At 49.4% G+C, this 25,184-nt stretch overlaps 1 protein-coding gene across 2 annotated transcripts in view; it reads right to left on the bottom strand.

Moving 5' to 3' along the window:
• ZNF423 (zinc finger protein 423) overlaps nt 1-25,184 on the bottom strand; it is a 371,150-nt gene that overhangs the window by 119,226 nt on the left and 226,740 nt on the right. For both annotated transcript variants that reach the window (XM_047789865.1, XM_047789864.1), the window contains one exon: nt 24,123-24,207. In XM_047789865.1, coding sequence (XP_047645821.1) covers nt 24,123-24,207 — 85 coding nt within the window. The remainder of the gene's footprint in view (nt 1-24,122; nt 24,208-25,184) is intronic.

Genomic DNA, 25,184 nt, shown 5'->3' with positions numbered 1-25,184 from the left:
CAAAGAGAGTTTCTATTTTATGAGCAAACCCCAAAGGTTAACAGCGGAGCCGCCGGCGGGCGATCCACACGGAGGAGCGGAAGCTTCCCCAGCAGCACCCGCGTGGAGCCTGGGCACCTCAGCTTCGCGGAGAAACGTGTCTCAGAAACGCCAAGGAGAAAGGGAGGAGCAAAGGGGGGGGGGCTTCCAGAAACCGTGGCTGGAGGGGGTTCCGGATGTGAGGACACCAGCCCACAGCCACGACTCTGTCCCAGAGCTGTGGGTCACTGCCACTGTCAAGGCTGGCAGTAGTGACTTCTGGCAGGGCCACCATGGAGACATCATGTGAATGGTGTCCCCTCCAGTTGTGCAGTGTACAACCTGTACAACCGTACCCTGCAGGCCTAAGTCCCGTGGGGTTCCTGCCACTCAAAGAATCTTGCCCCTATATAGTGCTGGTTTGCAGTCACATAACCTGTGCAGAAATACAGGGACCTGGATTTAGAAGGGCCCTACATTTGGTGTGATATCCTGCTGTTGTTACCTTGAATTTTTCATTTTCTAACACAAGGTGTTGCATTTTGTTCTAACACAAGCCCCACAGGTTGTGGGGCTTGGTTCTCCCGCCATGTGGCCGAACACCATGACCACGCCTGCAGTGTGGGCATGGAGAGAAGGGCTGAGCAATTATCCAGTGGGTTCATCACTGAGTAACTGCTACAAAAAGTAGAAAATATCCAGCCTCCATCCTTCCTTATCCTCTAAGTCGCCCAGGTGTGGGCCCTACCCTGGAGGCTTGCCGGGGAGCAAGGGCAGGGCCAGAGGAGCCCAGGCAATGGCCAAGGGCACAGGGGTACCAGAATCTCCCAGGCTTGTGCTCTCATTCAGGAAGAAGCTTCTGATAGCGAGGAACCCATTGGAGACTAAAGGCCCTTGGGCTTTGTCATATTATTCCAATATCTGAGCTGCAAGAAAAATCTCCTGGATTTTGGCAGAAGGTAAGTAACAAAAAGCAGGTCAGAGAATGCAGGCGGACAGGAAACGGGGTCACGATGGCAACCCGCCAACTGGGCACCCAGGCCCTTCACCACTGATCATCCACCCAGACCCGAAGCACCAGTGGCCACTGACATCTCATCAGATCTGCCGGCAACATGGAATAGAGCACCCACCCGTTTAGAAGGCGAGCCTGAGGTTCAGTGAGGTCTGGAGAATCACCCAGCAGGCCAGGCCTGACGTACAGCTCTCCTAACGCCAGCGATGGTGTGAGGACAGAGGGGCCCAGGGCAGAGCCTGACTTTCCCAGTGAAATCGTACACGAAAACACCAATTTACACAGCAAGACAGAGCAGAGCTGCTCTCAAGCCCCACGTCCCATCCTCTGGGCATCCCCCCACCTCCAGGAGGCCCACAGCCTCTTCAAGGAAAGTCAGGGTAGCTCAGACTGCAGTTTGAGAACCAGTGATCTAGTGGCCTCGTTTCTAGTCTCATCAATAATAAACGTGGGTGTCACCGCCCAGGCTTCCTGAATCTCACTCTGGAGTTCCCGTCGTGGCTCAGTGGTTAAAAAATCCAACTAGGAACCATGAGCTTTGGGGTTCGATCCCTGGCCTCGCTCAGTGGGTTAAGGATTTGGCGTTGCCTTGAGCTGTGGTGTAGGTTGCAGATGCGGCTCGGATCCCACATTGCTGTGGTGTAGGCTGGTAGCTACAGCTCCGCTTAGACCCCTAGCCTCAGAACCTCCATATGCCGTGGGTGCAGCCCTGAAAAGACAAAAAAGACGAAAGGAAGAAAGAAAAGAAAAGAAAACTAACTCTCACTCTGTTTCTGCATCCATACACAGGGCACGCCGTTTTCTGCAGATGCTCAGATCCCTTGATCATGGTCAGCAGCCCCTGGGTCCCTGTCCTGCAATTTGAGATCATTCTCCCATCCTCAAGCCTCAGGACGATGCGCAGCTACTCCACTATGTCTGACCACCAACACCCGTGAGCACCGTGCATCCCACCCATTGCCGGGTACCCATGACCACTGCACTAACTGGCTGAGCAAAGCACTCTCTCCCCACTACTAGCCCTCAGCTTCCTGGACTCTTGAGAGGCTAGTTCCTGGGAGGATAAAAATCAGGGTATTAAAGAATAATAGAAAATAAAACAGGGAGTTCCCTTCGTGGCTCAGCAGTTGACAAATCTGACTAGGATCCACGCGGATGAGGGTTCGATCCCTGGCCTCGCTCAGTGAGCTAAGGATCCGGCATTGCCATGAGCTGTGGTGTAGGCTGGCAGCTGCAGCTCTGATTCGACCCCTAGCTAGGGAACCTCCCTGTACCGCAGGTGTGGCCCTAAAAAGCAAAAAAAAGAAAAGAAGAAAAGAAAAGAAAGCAAACTAAAGCAGGGATAAGGTATTATTAGTTTCCCCCAAAATTAATATTTTTGCCTTAGATGCTGCCTGGCTTGATTTACGGGACCCAGCATCCACAAGAACCCACTCCCTGCTCCCATTGCCGAGAGTCTGAAGGGTGCCAGACACAACCCTGGCCCCCGGGTCTGAGCCACAGGCTCCCAAAGTCCCAGCTCCAGGATTCCTGCCAGGTTGGACCCACTGCCAGCAGGTGTAGTACAGACCAGGATTTTCCAAACTCCTCTGGTGATACAAATCCAGGAGATAGAGGTGAGGGTGCCTGTCAACTACACAGGCTTCCAGGCCCCTCCCCAGGGAGCTTTCACTCAGGAGGCCAGTTTGGTGGGTAGGGGGGGTAGGAGGGGAGCTCCACCTGATGAATGAATGAGTGGGGCAATGCATATGGAGCGCCAGTTCAATAGGTATTTAAGAGATCAGTGGCGGGGGGCGGGGGCGGGGGGGACACAGATGGCATCTGGCCGTGCACAGGCCTGGTTTGTATTCACCCCAGCTTTTGGCCATCTGCGTGACCTTGGGCCAGTGTCTGCCCCTCTCTGAGCCTCAGCTTTCTGGTAAATAAAATGGATCAAGTGGTCCAAAAGCTTCATGGCTTCTGCACATCAGCAAGACCCTCCCAGACATTGCTCTTAACCAAGAGAGAACTCCGGCTCAGCCTCTCAAAACACAACTGTCCCACCTCCTCCCAAACCCTCGGGCCCACCTCTGGAGGGGACAGGGCGGGGTGGGGGGTGGGGAGGTCCGCACTAAGGTATCCTTAAATAAATGGAGCCTCCTGCTCAGCACCAAGCCTGGAAGCCTGCGTGCGAGCAGGTGCCTTCCCACGGACCCTCCTTCGTTAGTAAATTGCCATGCTGGAGGTGGAGTCATTGTCAAGGCCAGCGCGGTAGCTGGAGGAAGGCACGGATGACGGGCAGTGGCAGCCAAGCTGGGGGCTGCGTGACAAGTGTCAGCTTTCAGCTCACAGCTTAACACGAGCCACCCGGCTGCGAAACAAGGAGAGATACGCTAATGACAAAACTTTCAGAGCTGCCTGGCGCAGAAAACAGGAAGCGTGAGAACAGAGGCTCCGAAAGATGTTCCCCTCAACCTCTACCCGGGATGGGAGGAATAAGAGACACGCCAGCAAAGGGCCGAGCCCGTGTCCTTACCGCTGCACAGCGAAAATGAGCCGGGGCGCTGAATGGGGTCTGAGCACCACTCTGAGTCAGGGGAGAGGGGACAGGCGGCTCTCACAGCTGACAAACCCCCCCCCCAATTGTCATGGCAGCGGCAAAAACATCAGGGAAAATCAGGCAGCTATTACGCACGTTGTAAACAGAATAAAAACTGCAAAAGCATACACGGGAGTAAACTTGCTAGAGGAAAGTCCCGTGATGTGGGGGTCAGAATTCAAGCACTTAATAACGGCTTCTTTCCGATTGTCCCCGGCACCGCAAGAATGCACTGGCAAGGCTCGTCACCGTCACAGAGAAGGGAAACGTGGTGAGGTACAGGCACAGACATAGGGGAATGTGGTCAAGAAGGAAGGGGCTGGGCCAAGAGAAGCTGGCTTTAGAGTAAGGCATCAGCACACGTCAAGAGCATGGCTAGAAACCAGGATACACTTGCTGGGGGGCGGGTGGGGGGGGGATGAGTAGACAATCCAGCCACAAGCAGGGCGGATAAGCAAATGTACTAACACTGTTTCACTGGGGTCCCCACCAACTGAATCACCCCTGGCCCGGTGGCCCTGATGAACTGGGAGCTCTCCTCTCAGGCTCCGGACCTAGGGAAGGACCAGGACTCCAGGCACAGAGGAGGAACTGCCGGGGTTCAGGGCAGAAATTCTTTGCCAGTGATTCAGAAACCATGTCAATATTTTAAGGAGCAGTATAGTGGTTCTGGTGCATACCATGTAATGTTTCTAAAATATCTTTTGGGGGGCTGCATCTGCAGTAAGTGGGAGTTCCCAGGCCAAGGATCAAACTTGTGCCCCAGCAGCGACCCGAGCCACAGCAGTGGCAATGTCAGATCCTTAGCCTGCTGAGCCACCAGGGAACTCCACATATCATGTAAATATCAACCAGTTTTCCACCAAGTGCCCAGACCCAGGAGCCCTGAGCTGGGTTAGAACAGGACTAGGAACGTGTTCTAACTACCTTTTTGTTCATCCATTCGTTTTGAGAAGCCATGCTCCTGCCATCCAGAGAGATTTCTTGAGCCTCCAGGCAGACAAGTAGGGATGGCACAAACGCTGCAAAGGCCATTTGAACCTGAGCAGGGCCCACACCCAGGGGTTCTGCGGCGGGGGACGGGTGTGTATATGTGTGTGTGTAAGGGTGAGGCTGCCAAAAGGTTACCAGAAGAAAGCTGAACTGCCCCAGGAGTGGGAGAGAGAGAGAGCACAATATCTGAAAACCGGATTCTGATTCTGATGCTGCAGATATAAGCCCCCAAATGTTGTACAATGAGATGCTAAAGCGAGTTTTGTTTTTGTTTGTTTGCTTGCTTGGTTTTTTTGTTTTTGTTTTGTTTTGTTTGTAAAACAGATCTTGAGGGCACATGCTGATATAGTTGAAGCTTTTCAGGCAGGCAATAGATGAGGGGTTTAGCGCGGGCGCGCGCGTGTGTGTGTGTGTGTGTGTGTGCACTTTTTTAGGAGGCTACCCTTTATTAGAACTCCTTCATGAAAAGTCACTTAGTGAAGTGTTTCTGCAGCTCGCATACACATGAAAGGTGGCTTTTGGGGTGCTCACTGCAGCTCTGTGGGTGGAGAAGAGCCCACAGAATTCAGAGCACATGGACATAGAGAGATAACTGGGCCCGGTGTGGACAAAGGGCCCGCAGTATCTTCTGAGGACACACGTTACCAGTAGAAACAATTATTTCTCCTAAAGCTACAGGCCCTTTTTGGGGCTTGTTAACATTTGATAGGAATCCAACTGTAACCAAGATTCTGGGGACTGATCATCAAAACGGAAGTGGCTGCTAGGAGACAGGTTTGAGCTACAGAGCTTCTTGCATTCCCACCGGTTCCTTTAAAGGAGCAGCCCGTGGAATCCTCTTCCCAGAGGTTGGGCAGCAGGGTTGTTTTAGTCACTGAAAGGAAAAATAACTCTACCTCTTGATAGCTCCAGAATTAATTCACACATTTCACTGCTAAGGTCCAGAAATACGTCTGTGTTGACAATTTGCATTCGATGCTTCGAAAACAATGTCGTGGTTTTATTTGCCTCACGTCCCAGAAACATCACCCCTTTCCAATATCTAGCCAAGTGCTACAATCCCCCAAGAGTTTCCTGAGACCCTACCCGTGGCAACCAGGGAGGGGACTCAGAATGCCCCAGGTGGGAAAAGGGGGCTTTGTGCAAGAGCTGTCCTCCTATGAAGGGACGAGACAAGCAGATGGCCAGTCAAATCGTGGTCTGCCCCCTCCCAATTCCCACGACAGCTTCCAGCCCTCGGCAACACAGATTTGAGATCATTCTACCCACCCCTCCCCATCTCCAACACCGCATCACCGTGTCTCTCCTCGACTCTCAAGCACCAAGACTGGCCCACATTCACCAGCTTTTGGTTCACCTTCTCAGTGCACCTTGCTGCTGTGTCAGGTGGGACCCAACCCTGGCTTTCCTCATCAGCTCCTAAGAATAAAATCAGAGTGATAAGGATCACGAAAGGTAAGAAGAAAAGGCAACGCTGGACACAGGAACAAGGTATGATTAGTATCGACTCTTACACTGGGTGTTGCCAAGCTTGATTTAGGACTGTCACCAATAAGGGAGTCAGGGGGTCTCACCCAGCCCATCTTCTCTCCCCTGGCAAAGGAAGAGGAGAGGGAGGGAAGGAGAAGATCCTCCAACGGGTCCTCTCGAGGCCTGAGCCACAATCCCCTCGTCTAAGCTCTGATGACCCCACAAGCCCTTGGACCCAGCAACCTTGCATAAAAGTCACTGTGGGATAAAGCAGTGTTTTCTAAATGTTCCTAAGACTCTTAGTTGCCTATTCAGCTTCCAGATTTCTCCCCTGGACATAATTTTCCCTATTCCTTCAGCTAGGTACAACTAAAAACCCTCTATAAAGGAAACAAGAATATTCTGAAAGGTGGAGAGAAGGAGGCGGAATAGCCAGGGACCTTGAAACCCAAGAAATGACACGGTCTTAATTTCCCTGGGTTTTTCTTTTGCTTCATATATCTCAGATTGGAGCTCAAGAAGCAGGTAACCAGGAACACTAATAGATAAGATTTTAAAAGCCCCAAGAAAAGCCTGAGTTCTCTATCCAAAGGACCAGAAAAGGAATAGCCTGGCAAGATAGGAAACTTGTAGACAATAACAGCTTGTTTCAGCCACACCCTATGGAAAAAGCTGTACTGCTCCCCCACTCCTTCCGGCAAAGGTTGAGTGGGGTACCTAGATTTCTATGTAACAAGGCACCCCCTCTCCATGGAGTGTTGAAAAAGCCTAGTAGGGACCAGACTTTCATACTTGCTGGGCAGTGACGTGGCCCGTCCCCATGGTCTCACTAGAGACCTTCTGGAGGGCCTGGACTTCTACCTCATCCAGCAGGAACAAAGTGCCCCTTCCCATCCCCCTGGTGTCAGTGGAAGCCACACCAGGGGAGCAGGTGTCAGTGGGGAGCAAGAAGGAGGCACTTCTCCCACTATTCTGAGAGGTATCAGTGGAGACCTAATAGGGAGACTACCCTGGAATTCTTCCACTTCGGTCAAAAATCATTTGTCCCACCAAGAACTAGAAAGATGTCAAATTAAATGGAAAAAGACAATCCATCATATTCAAACCGAGATGACAAAGACGTTAGCGTTATCTCTCAAGGAATTTGAAGGAGGAGCCATCATAGAATACTCCACCAAATATGAACACATGTAAAACAAATGGAAAAATAGAAAGTCTCAGCCATAGAAGATAAAAAGCAGCACTAATTGGAATTTTGGGAAATAAGAAAATAAATTAACTTTTTTTAAAAAATCAATGATGGGGGAATTCCCGTCATGGCTCAGTGGTAACGAACCCAACTAGTATCCATGAGGATGCAGGTTTGATTCCTGCCCTCACTCAGTGGGTTAAGGGTCTGGAATTGCCGTGAGCTGTGGTGTAGGTTGAAGATCTGGGTTGGAACCCACAGTGCTGTGGCTGTAGTGTAGGCCAGCAGGGGCAGCTCCGATTCAGCTCCTAGCCTGGGAACTTCCATAAGCCGCAGGAGCGGAAACAAACAAACAAACAAACAAAAAATCAATGATGGGCTCAACATCGGAAGGAAACAGAGGAAAGAATCAATGAACTGGAAGAGAGAACAATAAAAATCACCCAATCTGAACAAAAGAGAGGAAGCAGATTTTTTTTTTTAATGAAAACAGTTTCGTGGATTGATGAGACTATAACTCTCATGTGATCAGAGTCCTGGAAGGAGAGGAGAAAAGGGGTAGACTTTGAAAGTACTCCAAATTAAAAAAGACAAAGGAAAAAATTTGAGAGCAGAGGAAGAAAAATGGCATCTTACCACAGTGGAAAAATAATTCAAATGACAGCTGATTTCTCATCAAAAACCATGGAAACCCTAAGAAAGTGGTGTGACATTTTTCAGCTGCTAAAAGAAAAGACCTGGCAAGCCAAAACCTATATCCAGCAAAAATACCACTCAGGGATGAAGGGGGAATCAAGACATCCTCAGATGAAGGAAAACTAAGAAAATTTGTCATCAGAAGGCCTACTCTGAAAAAATGGCTAAAGGAACTTCTCTAAACAGAAAGGAAATAATAAAAGAATTCTTGCAAGTAGGAAAGAACACACCATAAGTAAGCAAAAATACAGTAAATACAATAATTTCTCTATCCTTTTTGAGTTTTTAAAATTGTTTGATGGTTGAAGCAAAAAAATAACACTAGCAGATATGGTTCTAAATATAAAAAATATTTAAAATAATTAGATTGTAAATGGGAGAGGATAAAGGAAGGTAAGGTTTCTACGCCTCAGTTGAACAGGTAAGATGATACCAGAAACTTTGGGAAGCTATGTTTATATAATGTAATACCTAAGTAATCACATAACAAGCTGAACACCACAGATTAGCCAAGATGAAATTCCTATAAATGTTCAAGTAACCCACAGAAAGGTGGGAAGAAGAAAACAGAAATGAGAAACAGAGAAAACTGACAGAAAACAAAATATAAAATGGCAGACTTCAGCTCTAACATATCATTAGTAACATTAAACGTAAAAGGTTGAAATATACAAATTTAAAAAGACTGACAAAATGGGGGAGGGGCTCCCCTATATTCCATCTACAAGAAATTCACTTAAATTATAACAATATAGTTAGGTTGAAAGTGAAAGGATGATATAATGATTATCTTGCAAATATCAATCAAATGAGAGCAGATGGGCTGTATTAATATTAGATAATGTAGGCTTCAGAGCAAAATAAAATAAAATACCAGAGACAGAGAGGGACATTATATTCTGATAAAGAAGTTAATCAGTCAGAAAAACAGTAATCTGAAATGTGTATGCAACCAAATAATACAACTGTAAAATATGTGAAATAAAAGTTAATACAACTGAAAGGACAAACACACTTATCAACAATTATACAACACTTTAACCCTCTTGCTCAGATGGTGATTGATAAATCAACTAGATATAAAATCAGCAAGAAACAGAACTCAGCAATACCGTCAACCAACAAGAGTTAACTGACTTTGATTGAACACGTCATCCCCAAAACAGCAGAATGGTATTCTTTTCAAGTGTCCAGTGACCGTATCAATGTGGACCATATCATAAGGCATAAAACAAATCTCCACAAATTTAAAAGAACTGAAGTCATACAGTCTTTTCTCCAATCACAATGGAGTCAAACCAGAAATTAATAACAGAAAGATAACAAGTAAACCTCCAAACACTTGAAAACTAAACAAGACGCTTCTAAACAATCATGAGTCAAAGATGAAGCTAAAGAGAAATATTTTATCAAAAACCAAACTAAATAAAAGTTAAACTACTGCATATCAAAATTTGTAAGACAAAGCTAAATATATGCTAAGAGGGAAATTCATAGCACTAAATGTATACTTTAAAAAAACAGAAAAAGTCTCAAATCAATAACTAGCATCTAGCTCAAAGACCTAGAAAAATAAGAGAAAGATAAACTCAAAGCAAGCAGAAGAATAGAAATAATAAAGAGCAGAAATCATGAAATTGAGAACAGAAATCCAATACTGAAAATCAAGTTTAAGTTAGTTCTTTGAAAATATAAACAAAATTGAAAATTTTCTAACAAGACTGACAAAAAAAAGAGAGAAGGAACCAATTACCAATATCAAAAATGAACTTGAGGATGTCACTACAGACCCTACAGATATCAGAAGGATAATAAAAGAATAATACTATGAAAACTCTACACACATACACTTGACAAAGTAGATAAACCAGTTCCTTGAAAAACACAAGCTACCACAACTCAACCAGCATAAAGTAGATAATAACTATCAAAGAGCTTGAATTCAGAACTTAACACTCCCTAAAAAGAAGCCTCCAGACCCCAGATTTCACTAGAGAATTCTAACAAATGTTTAAAAAAGAATTATCACCAATTTTACATAATTACATAATTTCTTTCAGAAAGAAAAAGAACATTATTATTTTAGTTTTACAAAGTTAGTACTGCCCAATACCAGAGCCAGGCAGACAGGACAAAATAAAACTACAGACCAATATCCCTCATAAATACAGACCAAAAAAAAATTCTTTTAACAAAATATTAGCAAAGAGAATTCAGCAATACATTTAACAAATTATACACTATGATCAAGTGGGGTATATACCAAGGATGCGAGTCTATTTCAATATTCAGAAAACAATATACTCCACTATATTAGCAGACTAAAGAAGAAAAAAAATCACATGGTCATATAAATAGCTGCAGTTTTTAAAAGTTGACAAAATTCAACCCCCATTCATGAAAAAAAAAAAAAAGCTTAGGAAAACAGAAATAGAAATAGAGGAGTAGCTTCTTAACTTGATAAAGAGTATCTACAACACCCCACCTGTTATTATATATGATAGTAAAAGACTGATGCTTTGCCCCTAAACTCAGAAACAAGTCAAGGATGCCCACTCTCACCACTCTCATTCAACAGAGTACTGGAAGTTCTAACCAGAGAAGGGGGGGAAAAAAGGCAAGGCAAGAAGGAAATAAAAATGAACACAGATAGGAAAAAATTCCTGCTATTGCATATGACATAATTGTCTAATGTAAGAAAATTCCTACAACTAAATGAGTCTAGGGATATAAAATCAACATTCAAAAACCTTCTGGAGTTCCTGCCATGGTGCAGTGGGTTAAGAATCCAACTTCAGTGGCTCACATTGCTGAGGAGGCACCAGTTCAATCCCCAGTCCAGTGCAGTGGGTTTAAAAGGATCCAGCATTGCCACGGCTATGGCGTAGGTTGTAGCTGTGGCTCTGATTCAATCCCTGGCCCAGAGAACTTTCATATATCATGAGTGCAGCCACAGAATTTAAAAAAGAAAAAACAAAACTGTAATTGTATATACCAGCAATGAGCAAATGAAGATTAAAATTAAAAATACAATATTTTTTATAATCACTCAAAAAATTGAAATATTTAAAAGTAAACCTATCAAAATATGTACTAGACTACAAAACTACAAAACAATAATGAAAGAAATCAAGGAGGCTCTAAATAGAGAAATATACTATGTTCATGGATTGGAAGGCTCCACATGGTAAAGACAGCAATTCTCCCCAAATCAAGACACACGTTTACAAAATTCCTATTAAAATTAGAGCAAGAATTTTTGTATATATAGACAAGATTACTCTAAAATTTATATGAAAAGGCAAAGGACCTAAGAGAGCTAAAACAATTTTTAAAAAGAATAAAAAAAGGAGGATTTGGTCTCCCTGATTTCAAGACTTAAATAGCTGCAATAGCTATGTCATACTGAGCGAGGGATAGACACACAGAATCCAGAAGAAGATCCTCACAAATACGCTCACCTGATAATTAACAGTTTGATGGAGGAATTATAGTCTCTCCAATAAAGGATCCAAAAGCAACTGGACATCTGGGGCAGGAGATGGGGGAGGTGGGCTGTGGTGCTCAACCCAAGCTTATATAAAAATTAACTCAAGATGGATCATGGGCTTAAACATGAAATGTAAAATTATAAAACTTTTTTGAAAAAAAAAATAGGTTAAAAAATTTGGGGGATTTAGGGTTAGGCAGAGAGTTGTTTAAACTGGGCACCAAAGGCATGAGCCAGAAAGGGAAAATTGATCATTTGGCCTTCCCAACGAGGTTTAAAACGTGCACCCTACAAAAGATCCACTATGAAGATGAAAAGTCAAGCTACAGACCAAGAGGAAACCTTTGCAGACCACATATCTGACAAAGGACTCGCATCTAGACTATATAAAGAACACTCAAAACTCAACCATAAAAAAGCAAACAATCCAATTAGAAAAGAGGCAAAAGACATGAAGAAGCATTTCGTCAAAAAGGATAAAGAGATGGCAAATAAGCCCATGAAAATATGTTCAACATCATTAGCCATTAGGGAAATTCACATTAAAACCGCAATAAGTCATCACCACACATGCATCAGACTGGCTAAAATTAAAAATAGTGACAAAGCAAATGCTGGCAAAGATGTGGAGAAACTTGATACCTTGATGGTGGGAATGTAAAATGGCACTGCTACTCTGGAAAGTTTGGCCATTTCTTAAAAAGTCAAACATGCAAGTGCTAGAGGCCTAGCAACAACACTCCTGGGATTTTATCCCACAAATAATGTAAACGTGTGCAGAATTCCATTTACGTAACTTTTTTTTTTTTTTTTTTTTTTTTTTTTTTTTTGCTTTTTAGGGCTTCACATGGCTGCATATGGAGGTTCCCAGGCTAGGGGTCGAATCAGAACTGTAGCTTCTGGACTATATCACAGCCACAGCAACACGGGATCCAAGCCGCATCTGCAACCTGCACCACAGTTCAAGGCAACGCTGGATCCTTAACCCACTGAGCAGGGCCAGGTGGGTGCCAGTCAGATTCGTTAACCACTGAGCCGCAATGGGAATTCCTACATCCCATTCTTGAAATGACAAACTTGGGCAACGGAGAACCGATTAGTGATTTCCAGAGGTTAAGGAAGGGGTGGAGGCAGGATGGAAATGGCCATGGTTTTCAAAGGGGAGCATGAAGGGTTCTTGCGCTGATGGGAATGTTCGGTAGCTTGTGTGTAGGGATGTCAATATCCCAGCTGGGATACTGTAAACTCATTTTGTAAACTGCAGCTGATTTACAGTGTTGTGCCAATTTCTGCTGTGCAGCCTTGCGACCCCGTCACATATATGTATACACACACACACATATGTATTCACACACACTCCTCACATCCTTTTAAACTGACTTTCCATGTGAATCTACAATTATCTCAAAATGAAAAGTTTTTTTTTTTTAAGTTAAAAATTGTATAAGGGTGAGGAGTTCCCGCTGTGGTGCAGCAGAAACAAATCCAACTAGGAACCATGAGGTTGCGGGTTCGATCCCTGGCCTCGCTCAGCGGGTTAAGGATCCGGTGTCACCGTGAGCTGTGGTGTAGGTAGCAGACGCAGCTCGGATCCCGCGTTGCTGTGGCTGTGGCTGTGGCCGTGGCCGGCAGCAACAGCTCTGATTCGACCCCTACCCTGGGAACCTCCATATGCCGTGGGTGTGGCCTTTAAAAAAAAAAAAACTGTATAAGGGTGAAAACAGGACCATAAAGAGCTTTAAAAGAAGGGGAGGCGGTGAGAGCACCACTGTTCTTCCCCAAGAACTGGCTTGAGGCATAGGGACTGCAGGAGTGGGTAAAACACAGGATAAAGTACAGGGAAAATACAGGACAGCCAGTTAAATTTAAATTCTGGATAAACAACAAATACCTATTAAGTAGCAGTATGTTCCAGGTAATACTGGGGACACACTTAGACTTAAAAAAAAAAAATCTTTGTTGTTTATTTGGAATTCAGATTTAACTAGCCATCCTATTTGTTTAGTTGCTAAATCTGGAAACCCTAGAGCCGTCTGGGGGCTACGCACGGCAGAGGTAGGGTGGCCCCGGGGGGGAGTAAGACAGACTTCAGGAGAGAGGCCGGAGAGCAGGCAAAGGGATACCAAGGACCACAAAGATGCCCCAGACGGGGAGGTGCCTTAGAAGAAGGAGGAAGGTAGACATTGGCATGGGAAGTCCCCAAGCAGCTGCATTTATGGAGCTCCGCTAATGAAGGGAATCTTGGCGGGTGGTCCGTACAGAATCCCGTGAAGGGGCAAGAGTGGATGCCTGAGTCTCCAGTGCTGACTGCAGCTGGAGGGAGACTGAAACCTGTCCAAGTGGTGCTTCTAGGCACTAGGAGCATCCCGGGATTAAACCCAAGCCATCCCCGCCTCGGCCCCTGGGCTGCTCTCACCACGATGCGGCCCCACCCGCTGGGATCTTCCCTTCCAATGAGAGAAGGGCATGTGGGCCAGCAGGCTCCAGTGTCCAGGTCAGTGGGCAGTCCTGTGTCTGACCCAAACCAAAATTACCCTGGGCCTCTGCTCTCAGCTGGAAAGTCACCTCCCAGCCAGGACATCGCCAATCATGTTTTTGCATTGCTCCTGGACATCCCGGGGGATCGTCCTTTATTTTCTTCATGAAACATATCACTCCTTGAAAGCATAGAGATTTTTTTACTTTGTTTTCTTGTTTAACGGGGGTCCCCACAAGCTCCAGGAATGCAATGACTTTGTTTGGCTTGCTGTGGCATCTATGCTTAGTGCCTGGTCCACACTAGGTGTTCAAGAGAGAAAACAAGGGCTGAATGAATGAAGGAGTAGATCAAGAAATCATTCTGATCGAAGCTGCTCCTTCTGGCGCTATCCTGTAGGCACAGCCCCCTTGGAGCTTGACAAAGGTAGAGGGCCAGTCTTCCTCCTCCAGGAAGCCCTCAGCAGCATCCTCTGAGCTGCCACCTGGGATGGCTGGCTCAGCCTGGTCACAGAGGAGCTCAGTTTGTCCTCTCTAAACAAGGGCTCCAGCAGCAGCAGCATCACCTTTAATTAGTCCCTGCCACAGGGACTAATAATAATAATACTCATGTTAATAGCTGCCACTTACTGAGAACCTATATGTGCTGGACACGTGTCATATATTTTAACTGCTTTAATCCTCCGAGGGCTGGTGACCCTCCACCGTTTGTGCTGTTCCCTCCTTATGGAAAATAGATACCCTTTCTCTTTTCAAGAACACCCTCCCTGCTCCCATCGTGGGGAGAAGAGGGGCAGACACCGGCACACCTCAACACCCAGGAAAGGTGGGTGGTGCCAGCCTGACCAATCAAGCCGCTCCAACTCCCTGATTGCAATGACCGCCTCCTGGTTAGTTTACGGACACTTAGGAGGCAGCGAGCTTTGGTTCTGAAACCTTTTCTGCTGATGAAGAAGTACATGCCCCACTCTGCTGGGACTGCTGAGTGGGGAGTTGCTGGCTGGCACTGGCACCAGAGGAGCCCACCTGGGAATGCAGGCAACAAAAAGGAAGCGAGAGCTAGGAGAGACAGATTGGCAATGACTTTATTAGAACCCCTAGATCCAACCCTGCCTGAAGCCTGTTATCCAGTGTATCCCTAGACTTTTCTGTTACCCGAGCCAATAATGCGCATGTATTTTTCCCATGTGTTTTTACATGAGTTCATGCTTTTTAATGTTGTAGCCAGCGTGAGGTGGACCTCCGATTTGCCTTTGAAAGAGGCTTGCCTAAATTGCTATGTTCATACAGGTATTTGAGATGAGGGCATGTTGCAGGTGCGGAGCTGAAGGATACAAGGGCGAAAAAGCATAGTTAACCAGGAGCTGGGACTGCTCTGAACCACTGTGATTCACTGCAGAGTTCTACATTCCGTATTATTTCTCGTTAATAGTCACAATCTAGCAAGATTGAGCAAACTATTGGTGCTCAATAAACGTCTCCTGGGTAAACTAAAACCAGTAACTTCCTAAAGAAGTCTCTGTTTAGAAAACGTTCCCATCAGCTACCTTGGGTTCTTGCTCCAACTCAGGCTTACGACTCACAGTATGTCTTGGAAGACTCATTTCTCTTCTCCCTGCCTTGGTTTCCCCAGGTAGATGAGCTGGAAAACACACCAGCTGGGCCACTCGTGAGACACGTCAGCCAGTGAGGGACACCCGACTCCTTCAAGGGAGGGGTCTGCAGTCAGAAGAGGGGGCCTCCCAATACCTGGCCCCCGGATCCGAGGGACCCATGCGTAACGGAGGCCTGGCCAGGCATCCAGAGCCCAGTGTGAGGCTCTGGCACCGACTGGGAGCTCAGGGCAGAGCAGGTCAAGCCCTGGGGCTGCAAGGCCCCTGTTTGCTGCCGTCACTCCAGTGAGGCTCGGCCAAAAGCAGATGCGAGGGAAACTGTTCATGTGTCAGCTGCTCCCAAGCATCCAAATGACCATAAAGGGCATTCAATAAAGTCAACTCAACAACACAGGCCTCCAGACCATGGTAACGGAGAACAAGAGGAGAAGGCCGTGCCTATGAGCTGGCCGACCAAGATGGTGCCAGGGCCCCAGGCCCTGCCCCTCCAGGACCCGCTCCGTTGCCATCGCCTCTCCATCCTTGCTTGCTCCCCATGGCTCTCTTAGCCTAGAAACACACTCTAGTTCTCCCCTCTTCAAAATGCAAAAGCTTCTTGTGACCCCCGGACCCCTGGCCTCCTGTTTCCCACCCTCCCTTCCCAACCTGGAACCTGGAAAGTCAAGTCTACACTGCTGGTCTCCCACCTTCCCTCAACGTGTTCCTCCATCAGATTCTGCTGACCCTGCCCATGCTCAGGACAGGCCAGCAGAGCCCCTTCGGTCCGCCTCCACGGGCCTCTCTGTGGCCCCTCACATTGGTGCCCAGAAGCGCTTTGCTCTCTGGGCATGGATGACACCAGGGTCCGCAAGCCCCTCCCTTCTCCCGCCTGCCTCACCATGTGTGCCGAGGCCCCCAAACCCCTCCTCCAGCCTAGGCCTCCCCGCCCCCAGGCTCCCCATCCATGCAGCCACCTGCCGGCCAGACACGAACCCTCAGATCAACCACGGGTATCTCCTTGCAGGAGTTGCCAAACTGCCCACAAACTTGAGCTCAATCCAGAAGTAGGACTTGAGAGGATTTCAGGCTCTAAAACCACAATGCCGGAGTTCAAATCCCGCCTCTGCAACTTACTGACGTTGGACAGGTGCTCTCAACTCCCCATGTACAAAGGAGGAGAACAAAGTGCCCCCTGTGTGAGCCGTGATGGGGTTCAGTGTGGTAACACATGTGGGCACTGGGAGCAGGGCCGGGTACTTAGTACGCTGAGTTAGATGTCACGGATCATTATTAGAACCATCATCTTCTTCGCGAGCCCCCAACAGCTCTTCTTCAGGCATGGAATCGTCTTCTCTACCTGTCACTCAAAACCTGGTCACCTGAGACCTCAGAGTCAGTCCTAACTTCTCCCCTTTCCCTTTCCACTAAATGACCAAATCCTGTTGGGTTTGCCTCTTGAATATTTCTCCAACCCCCACCCTCCTGACCCACAGCCTCATCTTCTCCCGCTGCCGCCTCCTCTACCACAGACGTTGACCTGCCCACCTCCAGCCTCACAATTCATTCGACAGGGGTACTGGGTTGTCTCCAATTTTCCCACAATGGACCTCTTCTCTCTGAACTGGCTTATATGGTTTTCTCTGCCTGGAAGGCCCCCCCTCCTCCGCCTTACTTCCCATCTTCTAAGAGCCCGTCACCTCCTCCTGGAAGCTCTCCTGGAATATCCAAGTTGGGAAGACACCTGTCCTTCAGCTTCCATATCTTAGACTCTGTGACATGCTATTAACTTAACCTTGTAGATTACCCACTCCCCAACTCGGCTAGAGGTTCCTCCCCCAGGCTCTCGATCATGTTTGCTAAACTCAGGTTACTCTTCGAGGAAACCCCACCTGACAAAGGCCCTTAAAAAAAGGGTGAAATCTATGACAATGAGAACATTTCCACTATTTTAAAATCCAGAACTGATGGATTCTTTATAGATCAAAGTACGTGATCGACAGCTTCCTTAAACCAACCAGTGAGATGCAAAGTCAGGGAAACTGAGTCCTTGCATCCTTGGGGACCGTTAAGGAGGGAACTGACTGTGCTCTACTTGGGAGATGAAGGAGGAGGAGGAAGTGGGGGGAGAAAGGGAAGGTGGGGGAGGAAAGAGGTGGGAGGGGAGAAGGAGAAGGAGAGGAAGGAGAGGCTGGAGAAGAAGAGGAAGAGGAGGTGGAAGAGGAAGAAGAGGAGGAAGAAGAAGAGGAAGAAGAGGAGGAAGAGGAAGAGGAGGAAGAGGAGGAGGAAGAGGAAGAAGGGGAAGAAGGAGAAAGAACTGGATCATAGGCTCTGGGTACAGGCTCATTATTCTCATTATTCTGACATGAGCAGTCCCAGCACTGGAAACATGATCTCCGGGGGCAGAAGGAGGCAGTCTGATCACATCTTAAGGTTACACAGATGTTTGGGGCCTGGTGTTACCTGAGTCAGATGCACCACGGAAGAGCCTAGCACAGCCCTGCTCAGCAACACGTGTTCCCCACAGAAACTCAACAGGAACCTTTTTTTTTTTCCCTTTGTCTTTTCACGTGTTTTTCTCTTCAGCTATGTTTAAGGGGGCTTTGTGTTTCCCTGGTGTGAGGGGGAGCCACTGACTTCCACACCAGACCTTCCTTCCCATCCAAAGACGCTGCGGGCCAGGTCTTCGGCAAAGGTCCTGGACATGCAAAGAGCCGCAGAAAGAGGGGGCACCCGGTCTGCAAGGTGAATCTCCTGGGGTGTGCTTCTTAAGGACTCAGAAGGCAGGAAACCCCCCTCTCTCCCTCCCTCCACCTCTCTCTCTCTCTCTTTCTCACACACAACCACACACCCACACACACCCCGCCCCCCCACACACACACCCCTGAGCCCATCCTGCCCCAGCGCTGAGGAGAAGAGTCAAGGACCCCCGGCCCAGCCTGAGGGGCATTTTAAAGGCCTGCGTGGGAACGGGCGAGGCTATTCTTCTAAATGCCCATTTCTTCACTGCCGACAGCAAAGCCCAGGCCTTAAGAGGCACCCAGGGAAAGAGGCTGACGTGACCAAGAAAATAACGTCTTCAGAATGACTAATGCCCCACCGGGACGGGCCTGGCTCTGGCCTGGCTGCCTGCCAGAGGGTCCACAGCCACTTTCCAAGGACACGGAGGGCACACGTCCCCTCGACCAGCTTCCCCGAGGACCGCCCCTTCCCAGCCCTGCCCTTCCTCGGGGCGCTGCCCCCGGGGGCCCATGAAGCCCTGAGTTGAGGATGCCAGGGCCCAGAGGCTGAGTCACTCCCTCGGGGCCAACCCGGGTCATAGCAAGTTCATTGTTTCAAGGACAAGTTCTCAGACCCCTAGTCCAGCCATTGGCCTGACAGGAATGGAATAAGAGAGAGGTCTGTGAGCACTAAAGGAGACAAGGAGAGGGCAGGAAACCAGATCCCAGGGTGCCGAGGCCCTGAGGGCCCTGGGTTGGGGGGGGGGGTCAGGGAGGGCTGTCTGCCTTGGATATACGCGTCCAACACACATGCGGAGACACTTGTCCTTCCACAGCCATGGGGGGCCCTGCCTCTGGGCCAGGCTCCCCCCAAGCCCTCCTCGCTATCCCTCTGCAGGCACCAGGAAGCCTCAGGGGGGACCTCCTGCACAGCCATTTTTAGGGGTGGGGGGGTCTCCTTCCAGAGTGTGGGGTGGGGCTGGAGACAGTGATGGGGGGAGCAGTGGGAGGTGGGGAAGGGCCAGGTCGTCCCGGCAGGAGGCCCGCAGAGCAGGCCGTGGACTGCTCCAAGTTTTTGATGTGCCTGCAGGGGGAGGGGGTGTGGCATCTAAAACCATTTCAAAAGCTGGGAGAAGCCCAGAGAAGGGGGCCTCCTTCTCTGTGGGGAGGGGGTTGGGGATTTCAAAGGAGACCCCGCTGCTGAAGGGTTTCAAAAGACCCTGGCCTTTCTCTCAGCGCCAAATCACTCCCTTGCCAGCAGAGCCAGGAGAAGGGGTGCTGGGAAAATGTTTCCAAGGAGACATGGCCCTGAGTCATGTAACTCCCAGGGTTTGGAGGCTGCAAAGCCATGCCGAGTTCCCCCTACCTCCTGCCACTATAAACAGGCCAGTTTAGCAGCCCCCGGGGAAGGGCTCCCGCAGTCCAGGTCCCTGGGGAGGCTGGCTTCAGACCCCTGGTGCCCCAAGTTTATGAGAAGCCCACTAAGCTGAACAGGACTCTGCTACCAGCCCAGTCCCCTTGGTGCCACTAAAGGGAGGCTTTTACCCCCGCCAGCTCCAGGCAGCCACTCTGGGCTCGGGTCATTTAGCCGAGGAAGCCGTCCACCGGGACACTGGATGCTTTTTACTGGGGCAGCAGCACCAGCCTCCAACCAGGGCTCCCGTGCCCGCCTCTCTTCCATTCGCACCTCTCACCGTTGCCCCTGCCACCTTCCCCAAACCACCAAGGTCAAGAGGCACACAGCGCAGGCCAAAGACAAGTCCTATTAGCTCCTTCCACCCTTCTCCCCGGCTCATTGGCTCATTCCCTCACCCCTGGGCCCGGCCAGTCAGGTCTCTCTTCTCATCCCATCTTCTCCCCGACTCAATGCTGCAGCCAGAGGAATCCTCCTAATGCAGTCAGCTACGTCCAGCCAGTACTCTGCTCTAAAACCTTCAATGGCTCCCTAGTGCCTATGTCCAAGGCCACACACTCAGGTGTCCACAGAGATCCAGCTGGGGACACAGATGAGCAAAGCATCCTCCCAGAACACAATAGGGACCAGTGGGTTCTGTGAGCCTGGGGAAACATGGTCCCTGATACTGTCCAGCTCAATCCAGCAGTCTCGCGTGGGAATGCCAGCCCTGCCTGCCACCTCTTCTGGTTTTTATGATTTAAAAAAAATTTTTTTTTTTGCATTTTTAGGGCTACACCCGCAGCATGTGGAGGTTCCCAGGCGAGGGGTCCAGCTGCCAGCCTACGCCACAGCCACAGCAATGCAGGATCCAAGCCGCGTTTGCGACCTACACCACAGCTCCTGGCAACGCCAGATCCTTAACCCACTGAGCAAGGCCAGGGATGGAACCCGCAACCTCATGGATCCTAGTCGGGTTCTTTAACCTCTGAGCCACAAAGGGAACTCCCTCTCCTGGTTTTTCAAAAGAAACCAAATCAACCAATCTGGGGCCTCCAGATTTGGACTCCAGCCTACAGGGTCAAGTCCAAACCCAAATCCCTTAAAGTGGTCCGGCCGCAAGCCACCTCCCCACTCTCACTGCCCACAATGACACCACATGTGATGCCTCCATCTTGGTCTGATTGGGTTCCCCTGTTCCCCAAAGTCACCTTCTCTGCCCCCAGGCTTTGCTCACCCCTTGATCGTCCCAAAGATGGGGCTCCCCACGTCTTCAGCCTACACAGCCCTCCTTAAGGGACCCACCTCCTTCTTAGGCTGAGCCCTCGAGGGCCCTGTTCTCTGGCGACTGTCCTTCCTTGGCGAGGCTGCTCCCTCTGCCAGGAATGGCCCTGACCCACAGAGAAAACTCCTCTTCATCCTTTAAAACCCAGGTCTTCCTGATGGACCTACATGGATCCAGCAGTCCCTGTTCCAGAAGCATCCACCTCACTGCACTGTGCATACCTGGGTGCCACCAGCCTCCCCCATGGGCTGAAGTCAGCACTGGGTCTCTCCCACCCCAGGCCTTGGCAGGGGAGCCACACACAGAGGACAAAGCCTGATTTTTCTGCAGACCTTGGCTCTGCTCCGAGGTGGGGAACGAGCAGTTACCTAGACCCTCCTCTTCTGCACAGGGTGTGGACTGTGGTGTCTTCCGGGGATGCTGTGGGGTCTCTGAGGGTAGGGACCCTGTGCCCTTCACCCTCTCTCACCCACAGGAGCCACCCCAGCTCACTACGTGCATCAGGTGCTCCATGTTCTTTGGTAGATGGAGATGATGAGTCCTGGGAAAGGAGGGCAGGTGGAGAGGGCAGGGGGCGGCGAGAGGAGGGTCCCCCTGTCACCAGAGGTATGGCTCCAGCGGGTCCCTGGCCCATGCCTCGTGGCCCCACGCCCAGGACTGGCAGGCACGTGAGACTTCCTGCAATTGCATTAAACGTCTTGCCTGGACTCTCAGGCTCTGAAACCAATAGCTCCTTGCTGCTTGCTCCCCAGGCCCCCAGCCCCCACGGGTCCTGCGATCGGGGCCAGCCCACAGCGCCGCCCAGCGGGCTGGGGCAAGGAGCCCCAGCCACCAGCCGGGACTTCTTCCGAGAAGCATCGCCCTCCGCTGCCACAAAGCCCCGAGTGCCAATCAAACCTTCCTTTCGCATCTCCCACGTCTCTAGTTAAGAGCAGCCCCTTTGCCTTCCACCCGCGGACCCACAGCTTCCAGGCTCCGCACAAAAGGAAAGGTGGAAGGGAGAAGGGAGGGGGCGAGAAAGGCCTTTGAAATCACTGTGGTCCAATTAGCCAGCCTCTCTCGCCCTCCGTGCTTACAAACAGGAGCACACATTAACACCTGCTACAAAAGCAAACATTTTTAGACATCTTCATCTTCACCTTCCTGACATGCCTGTGAAAGCGCTGGCGGCAGCCGGTGACTGACAGGGGAGTCTCCTTCTTCTCCTTCAGCAGGGGACTTTCAAACAGAAGAAATAAAAAAGTCACCAATCTCCCTGGCAGACTGAACTCCCAGGACCCTCATGGACTCCTCATAGCCCCTTGTCCCTGGGCAAGCACCACCGCATACCCAGTCAGGGTCAGCACCTTCCGGGCACCTGCTCCAAGTTACTGGGATGCTGGGCACCCAAGCCCCTGAGCTTGGCCCTCGCTGCAGCTAGTGGGGATCAGGGACCTGCACCTGTCCTGAGCACAGCTCTGCTAAAGAAAGGTCTTTGTGACAGCTCTTATTATGTATAACGTGGACGACGACACAGGTGGGGAGCAACTCTCACGGGCTGAGGTGGGAGCGAGATTTCTGCTTTGGAAATGTGTCTGTATCTCCTGAAGGTGAACCTACTCAGAGCCCATGACCCACAATTTTGGTCTGAGAGATAGTCCCATTAAAACTGCATGCATGTGGGGAGTTCCCCGTTGGGGCGTGGCGGGTGAAGAATCCAACCGCAGCAGCTCAGGTTGCTGCGGAGGCACGGGTTCCACCCCCAACCTGGCACAGTGGGTTAAAGGAACTGGTGTTGCCACAGCGGTGGTGTAGGTCACAGCTGTGGCTTGGATTCCATCCCTGGCCCTGGAACTTCCATATGCCATGGGTGCGGCCATAAAAAAAGAAATATCGCATGCATGTGATCACCTATGACTCAGAGAGGAATGTTCACAACAGCACAGTATTTGAAACAAGTCCACAGTGGAAACTACCCAGCTGCCCATCAGGATGGCTCTCAAGCATAGATAGACAGTGATATGTCCACATGGTGGACTATTATACACCAGTGAAAACGGGTGAGGTCCAATTATACGCACTAATATGAACAAGCAAAAGACACCTGACCCTGGTGAGCAGAGACTATGTGATCTCATTTATATAAAATGCAAAACGACCCCAAGCAGCCTGTGCTGTTAGACCTCAGGATGATGAGGCCCTTTTGTTAGAAGGGGAAGGGTCTGGAGGAGACCAGGCAGGGATTCTGGGATGCGGGAATGGTCTGCTTCTTCACCTGGGTGTTGGCTACATGGGGGTGTTCAGTTCATGAGGATCCATGGAGTCCGACACTTAAATGCACCTTTTGTAATGTACACGATCAAGGGTTTTGGAAAACGGTACCCTGTTGGCATGGCTGTTGTTAAGCCTATTGCGAAAAGATTCAAGGTAGAAAAGTGAAGAGGAAATAAGGGCCAGGATGCTCAGCAGGGGATGGAGCCTCACCTCTCAGATGGCAGCGGTCTTGGAGAAGGTGATCAAACTGCCACCAGACTCCCAGGGCACCAAGATTCCAGAAGCTCCCAAGGCCCTCACTGCCAACCCCCACCCTTGGGCTAGCCCCATGCCACCAGAAATCTGCTGTGCCCTCTCTTGCAGTGAGGGACTCCCCAGCCGCCAGCGGGACCACGCCCATCCCCAGAAGGCAAGCAAAACCTCAGAGCTTCCCTCCATCCCCTGGACCAAGGGGGAATATGATGGCACCTTGAAAGCTCCCTTCTTAAAAAGCTGAATTTTCCAAAGTCCAAGACCACTGGAAGAGGAATAGTACAAGAACTGAAATCACTTTGTAAGCATCCTGTTTTGACAACGTGCCTGAGGAATTCCCCACGTTTAGTGGGGAAATGTGAGCAGTTAAATCTATTCAATGTCATGACAGACGAAATTGAAGCATAATTGCCCCTGAGTACTTGACAACTGGAAAGCACTTCGTTTCAGAAATGGAGGGAAATTTATGCTGGGAAATGGAAGAGACTGTCAAAAGTCTGAGTGTAATGTGAGTGGAGCTGCAAAAAGAAGGCTTGGATGGAGAAAGGGCTCCAGCTCTGACATTTTCAGTCCCATTGGAAATGTCTCAGAAACAGCAGCAATGACTCCATCCTTTGCCCTACAAGCCAGCGCAACAATGACTGGACCCGCACTTTTCAACCCCGACGAATGGCCGCAGCGCGGGTGGGAGGAGACGCCCGCTTACCAATCATGTGGTTGGCAACGTGGATTTGGATCTCTCTCTCATTCTCGAAGGTCATCTGGCACTTGATGCACTGGTACGTCTTTTTCTGTTTGGAAACCAAAAGGCAAGGAATGAGACAGTCAGGATGCAGAAAAGAGCAGAAGCAAACGTTCCTGGAAGCCCCGGCTCAAGAAGACTTCCCAGAATGGCCCCGATCCCCTCCCGGGTCTCTTCAGGCCATTCTCTTCCCACGTGCCTCTGAATCCAGCTCTGAGTCAGTTTGAGGAAAGTGGGAACAGGCGCCATTTCAAGGGAGCTGCCCCTCTGCTGGACCAGGGGAACCACCCCATCCCGAGCTGAGGGCCACGGCAGAACCTTGGCTAGGAAGCTGAGGAAGGCTGTTCTGCTTGGGGTGTGCTCGACTCCATCTACCCATCTTCCACTCATCTACCCATGCTCCATCCACTCACCCATCCATCTGTTCATCCATCTTTCTACCCATCATCTGTCCATCGACCTACCCCTATCTATCCATCCATCTACACACACATACACACAAACATTCAGCTTTCCATCCATCCATCCGTATATACCCACCCCCATTCACACACATTCATTTGTCCATCCATCCATCCATCCCTCCATCCACCTAACCTGTCTATCCATCCATCTACACACACACTCACACACCCCATCCACCCATTCATTCATCTATCCATGCATCTATCCATCCATCTATCCATGCATCTATCCATCCATCCATATACACCCACACCCATTCACACACACTCATTCATTTATCCATCCCTCCACCCCTCCATCCACCTAACCTGTCTATCCATCCATCTACACACACTCATACATCCCATCCACCCATTCATTCATCTATCCATCCATCTATCCATCCATCCATCCACCCATCCATCCATCTACTTATCCTGTATACCATCCATCTACACACACACTGACCCATGCCTATTCACCCACTTACCCATTCATCCATCCATCCACCCATCTCTCTTTGCATCCATCCAATTACTCTCTCATATACATATAAAATTATCACTTTTTTAGAGCTGCACC

This window comes from Phacochoerus africanus, chromosome 8 (genome assembly GCF_016906955.1).
Source record: "Phacochoerus africanus isolate WHEZ1 chromosome 8, ROS_Pafr_v1, whole genome shotgun sequence".
Lineage (NCBI taxonomy): Eukaryota > Metazoa > Chordata > Mammalia > Artiodactyla > Suidae > Phacochoerus > Phacochoerus africanus.
The sequence above is the reverse complement of the archived record's forward strand: the minus strand, read 5'-3'. Positions and strand labels throughout refer to the sequence as shown.